Genomic DNA, 5,880 nt, shown 5'->3' on the forward strand with positions numbered 1-5,880 from the left:
CTTATTTACTTTTAATATAAAACTGGTGGTTTTGATTTTAAAACATATTTCAGTACTTTTTAAAACTATCTCTTTGTATTATTTTGCATGTTTTTCTCAATAATTTTTTTTATCCAATGTATTGATTTAATCGGTCATTAAAATTTTATATTTATTATTTAGGAAGGCCCAAAATGTAAATATTGATAACATATAAAATCCTTAATTTTATTCTAGTACATTTTTATGAACAGTTTCATGTTGTGCAAAGGTCATATTTATCATGGAAAACTCATATGATATCGAGGTAATTTCCCATGATAATTATGACCCGAAGAGCAACTCACGGTGTTAATAACTGAGTTTAAATAAACTAAACATGTTCTTAGTTCACGATTATGTGAAGCTTTGTTGATGCAACATACAAGTTAACCAATCCTGTGAAGAGTATTAAACTTTAGAATACGATAAATAAACGATTGGTAAATGATTGAAAATTTACAACATAAAAAACTGATTAAACATTGTATGTAGATGTGAAAATTCAATTGCATATGAAAATACACCCAGATGAAAGAAAACAAACACATCATGAGACATCAAAAGCATGTAATTAGTGTAAACAGATTACAGATATTTCACGAATATCGGAATAATAGGTCCCTACGTGCTCATCACTAAGCTAATCTGACTGTACAACACTAATTTACAAGGTTTCTAAATTGTAACAGAAGCAGCTTGTAATTTTAGAATTGTAAAATAAGGTTGTAGCAGATACCAGTACCAAGAAAGAAGACCATTAAAAATTGATTCGATAAAAATAGTATACCACCATTGAGGCCTTGTAGTCGGTCATAACACACTGAATAAGTATGCTAAAAGAGTATACTGAACGCTAAATATGCAACAGCATCACAGTTGCCTCTACACTAATATGCAGGAAAAAAATAAGACTTGCAGGTTGCAGAAACATTCCTTTCTCATGTTGAGACCACTACAATGAGGCGGCTATATAAAACTGGGTCACACATATCGTATTAGCATACAGGGAAGTGTCAGAACTTTTCCATGATAAATATGACCTTTGCACACCAGCAATTGACATAACTGGAAGGATGCGGACAGCTGCAGCCTTTAAATATACAGATGAGCACGTATCTAAACAAAAATTGCAATCAATCTATTGTTTCTCAGACAGAAGTAGGAGCCATTCCTGCATTGCCTTGTGTTACAAACCACGTTCATAAGAAGCCGATTGCACAATACATTTTACTCAACGTCACAGATCAAGAAGAAATTCAGGTCCACGTGATGATAATATAAGACATACAATTTTAGCTAAAAGTGCACACCAACCACAATTCAGGTCACAAATACTTCTCAAAGTATGCAGAAAGCTGAGACAGAAATCAAAAGTGGGATAGACCAATGTCAAAGAACCAAAGCCAGAATCCTCTAAATGCAGTGACTGTCAAAAGCGACGGTATGACGATGAATTTTGACAATGTAATGCTAAGAGAGAAAAAAAAAAAAAAAAAAAAAAAAAAAAAAAAAAAACACTCATAGCAAGCCAAGATCGGAATACCTAGATGTGCAAAGACGTCTCTAAGGAAACTTGCGAAGAAGTGGCACTGGGTAAGCCGGAAGGAGTGGCACCAGGATCCGAGGCAGCAGCGAGTCCTTGCAACAACTTGATAACCTCGGCAATATCATCTAGATAATACTTTGCCTTGCTTGGCTTTTGACCAACAGTGCACGCAAACACCTCAGCAAGTCCTGACCGGGCTGTTGCCGTAGCAATGCTCTCAAACATGTCTTCATCAGAGCGATCATCACCAACACAGAGAACAAAGTCCGGAGCAGCGCTTTTAAGAGCCATCATCGCCAGTAATTCTTCCACAACCACCCCTTTACTCACGCCCTGCTCGGCCCCACGTACGAAATTAGATTCGGTCAAGCTATAATTACACGTCATGCTAGAAACAGTCATGTGTAGAATTTTACCTGAGGCTTCACTTCCACAATGTGTGCCCCACTCTTAACAGTCACAGGTTGATTGGCAAGCACGCTCTCCAGATGATCCTGAAGTTCTTTCGCTTGCCACGAACCAAAATCAGGGTCAGCATCACGATGATGCCAAACCATGGCGCTCTCTTTCTGCTCGATGTAAGATCCATCGGTACTTTCTGTGTACTGCTGCATCACTGGTTCCACGATCTCCTTCCACTCCATGTGGTCGTTTTCATGGTCGTCAAAATCCTCCCTTTGATACCTGCAAGTCACCCATTCTTCGTCCCGATGCCACCTGCCAATACGGAAGTATGTAAAACATTTTTTTTGATAAAAGAACAATTGTGAAGAGAAAATTTTGAAAAGTAAAATGACAACAATGATACGGCCCCAGAAAACACCGAACTATTTAGGAACATTCAATAAGAGGTAACAAGCAAGTAGCTTTCGAAAAGATATACAGTACCTGTAGAAGAAGCCATGCTCAGCTGCAAGACCGAGTTCTTCACATGACGAAAAGCATTCATTCAAAATATCGCGAGGACGACCACTAACAATGACCACAAAGTTCTTGGGATCGTTGCAAAGTGTCTTCAACATAGCCAACACCTCTGGGGTGGGCATAGGATTGTTGATGGACGCTTGTGGTATCATGGTGCCATCGTAATCCAACAGAATGGCCCGGCTCATACTCTTCTTATATGCCGACACAATAAGGTCCGTTCGAAGTCTCCGGAAGTCTGGATCGAGAGCGACAACTCTAAAGCCCAATCCAAAACCAGTACCGTAGCACCTTCGTCGAGCATGGCCTTTACATGTGCGCTCGAGATCGGTCATGAAGCTACGTGCCCAATACGCCACGTCGTGTGTATTCACATATCGAAAATGCTTCTCGTGCCGCATGTGCTGTTCAATGTCTGGCAGAGTGATGGACATGTTCATGGCTTCTGCCAAAGCCTCTATATTCCATGGATTCACACGAATTGCCCCACTCAGAGATGGAGAGCAACCTATGAACTCCGACACAATGAGCATGCTCTTCTTTAAAGGGGCAGGGCCTGGACCATGGTCCACCACCGCATCCAAATCGGGGCTGCCTTCACGACACGCAATGTACTCATACGGAATGAGGTTCATGCCATCCCGCACAGCTGTCACGACACAACACTCTGCAATCGTGTAGTACGCAATTCGCTCATAAAATGGGACACTTCTCTGAAGTAATACAACCGGGGTGTACCCCTCGGCTTCGTTACCAAACTCATCGTTGATCCTCTGAGCGATGGTGTAAGCCTCATTCTGTAGGTCCTTAATGTCTCTTCCCCGGCCTCGTGCAGGGTTCGCAATCTGCACAAGCACCACCCTGTTCCGCAATTTCGGGTGCTGTCGCAGTAGCTGTTCAAGAGCAAGGAACTTCAGACCTATGCCCTTAAAGATATCCATGTCATCTACCCCAAGAAACACCGTTCGGTTTTTGTACTGTGTCCTAAGCTCCGATATTCGCCATTCCGTATCAGCAAGCGCCAACCCTGCGTTCAGCTGCTCCATGTGTATACCTACTGGCAGAATCTTGATTCCCACTGTTCTACCGTAGTACTCTAATCCAATGTAACCCCGTTTCGATTCATACTCTAACCCTAGCATTCGACTGCAACATGACAGAAAATGGCGGGCATAGTCGAAAGTGTGAAATCCAATAAGGTCAGCGTTCAAGAGAGCCCGAAGGATCTCGTCTCGCACAGGTAGCGTTCGGTAAATCTCTGACGAAGGGAATGGGCTGTGCAGGAAAAACCCAAGCCTTACTTTGTTGAACCTCTTCCTCAAAAACGTTGGCAACACCATGAGATGGTAGTCGTGGATCCACACATAGTCATCATCTGGGCTAATGACCTCCATGACCTTGTCAGCGAACACTTTGTTAACAGACACATATGCTTGCCAGAAAGATCTGTTGAAACGCCCCTCGTGCTCGGGGCTAAGGGGTAGCATGTAGTGGAATAGGGGCCATAGCATCTGCTTGCAGAAACCATGGTAGAAACGCGTCCGCACGTCCAAAGGTAAAAACGCAGGGACGCAATTAAAATTCTCAAGCAAGGTTGCCGCTACTTCATCCTGCTCGCTGTCGTCAACCTCCACCTTCAGGCAACCAATGTAAATTACCTCCATATCCTTAGGCAGCCCCGCCTTGAGCTGCAGCGCAAGCGAGTCCTCATCCCAAGTGAACGTCCAACCTTGCTTGTCGGGACCGCGTTTTGCTGTCAACGGCAGTATGTGACCCACGATCAACATTCTGTAGTCATTGTCATCCGACGCACCAGTGAAGCTCTCCACAAAATCCCCTCGCGAGTCTCTGACTGCGGGACCCTTGCTGTGGTAATCCCGGCTCTCCCCTTCCGCCATACACCCCCCCCCCCCTCCCAAAAAAAAAAAAAAAAAAAAAAAAAAAAAGGGTACCCTGCCTCCAACGCTCGACCTTCACGCCGCCAGCACAATCACACACCACGACGAGCTCCCCCCAACTTGTCCCACCTCCAACACTTCTACATCCCTACAACCCTCTCTCTCCCACATCACATAACTGCATTAAAACTCTCCACCACCGCCCGATCGACACCAACATCTCACAAACCCATCACGATCATCACTCCGTTTTGAGCTATCACCTTCATCACCACGCCGAAAAAGAAAACAAACCAAACCTAGTGAGAGCTTCACCAAACCATGAAACAGCTGGTATCCACTACACCCACTGCTCCGAAATGAAAGAATTTCAACCAAACGCGACCAAATCTTCCGTCACAAAACCAGAAAACCGCCCGCAATCTTCATCTGCAAAGTTCTTCGTCGTCACTCCCTCTCACAAAAACACTCCAAAACGACAAGTGAAAAATTAGGTGGGTGGGTGATTTCAGCCGTTGAAAGCTTCGCAAGAGAAGTAGTAGTAGTAGACAATGGCGCACGGGAAGAATCGGCACGTCCACTGATCTAGTTCCTCACCACAAGAGCCAAATCCGCACGGAATCAGGCCATCGGCAGCGCTGTCGGAAGCCCTGATGAGCACCCCCGGCTCCGCTTCCCTTCCCGTCCCCCCGTTCGGGAACCTTTTGGGAACACGGTCAGGTTCCCAAAAGTGCGTTCTCGTGGTTCCCGACAGCGGGCAGAATCTTTGCAGGCTTTTAGGCAGGTGAACGCGGTTCCCCGGAGCTTGGAACCACTAATCAATCAACCCCCCCCCCCCAACCCTCCCACCCCCCCCCGGTTTGATCAGCGTGCGGGTTTTAAAAAGGAGTTATTGCCGTGAGGCTCGGAATCGTCACCCTGCCACGTCGGCGTCCTCGGTCCCGCGCTTTCGCCTATCGCTTTGTGCCAGGTCACCCTCCTCAGCCCAGGCAGAACCTTCCTCGAGGGTGGCGATATTTTGGTTTCGGGTTTTGTCTTTGGTGCGTCAAAAATCCGTGGTTGTTTCAACTATAAACAATATTTATATTTATAGGTATTTATATTAATATATATATATATATATATAAATAAATTTGTATATGTGTACATGGATTTATGTGTGTGTATATATATGTATTGTTTTTTTATTGTGTTGGGAATGATTAAGGGGCTTTAAAGCTCTTTTCCTACCTTGTTATTAAAGAGAAGGAGTGCAATTGATGGTATTGGTGAAGGTACCCTTAGACCAGATACCAAGGATGACGAATGTTTATTTAATTGGTGTTTGTCCAAGTTAAAAATTTGGATTCACTTAAAAATCCTTTCTTTGTGTTTTGTTCATCTTGAGAGGGGGGGGGGGGGGGCAACGGAAATAAGAGTGATGAGCCCATGTGGAAAAAATATACAATAAACACAATACAATATAACAATATTTGGAAATCAATATACAAG

General features: G+C 43.9%; 1 protein-coding gene across 1 annotated transcript; it reads right to left on the minus strand.

Moving 5' to 3' along the window:
* Positions 1-571: 571 nt before the first annotated feature.
* On the minus strand, positions 572-4,401 carry LOC112277164 (alpha,alpha-trehalose-phosphate synthase [UDP-forming] 5). The gene is made up of 4 exons (XM_024509205.3): positions 2,456-4,401; positions 1,984-2,284; positions 1,565-1,900; positions 572-1,201 (listed from the first exon to the last, which is right to left on the minus strand). Exons 1-3 carry the CDS (start codon positions 4,387-4,389, stop codon positions 1,565-1,567), a joined length of 2,571 nt encoding a protein of 856 aa, XP_024364973.1. The 5' UTR covers positions 4,390-4,401; the 3' UTR covers positions 572-1,201.
* Between the last annotated feature and the right edge of the window lie 1,479 nt (positions 4,402-5,880).

This window comes from Physcomitrium patens, chromosome 25 (genome assembly GCF_059467195.1).
Source record: "Physcomitrium patens ecotype Gransden chromosome 25, ASM5946719v1, whole genome shotgun sequence".
NCBI lineage: Eukaryota > Viridiplantae > Streptophyta > Bryopsida > Funariales > Funariaceae > Physcomitrium > Physcomitrium patens.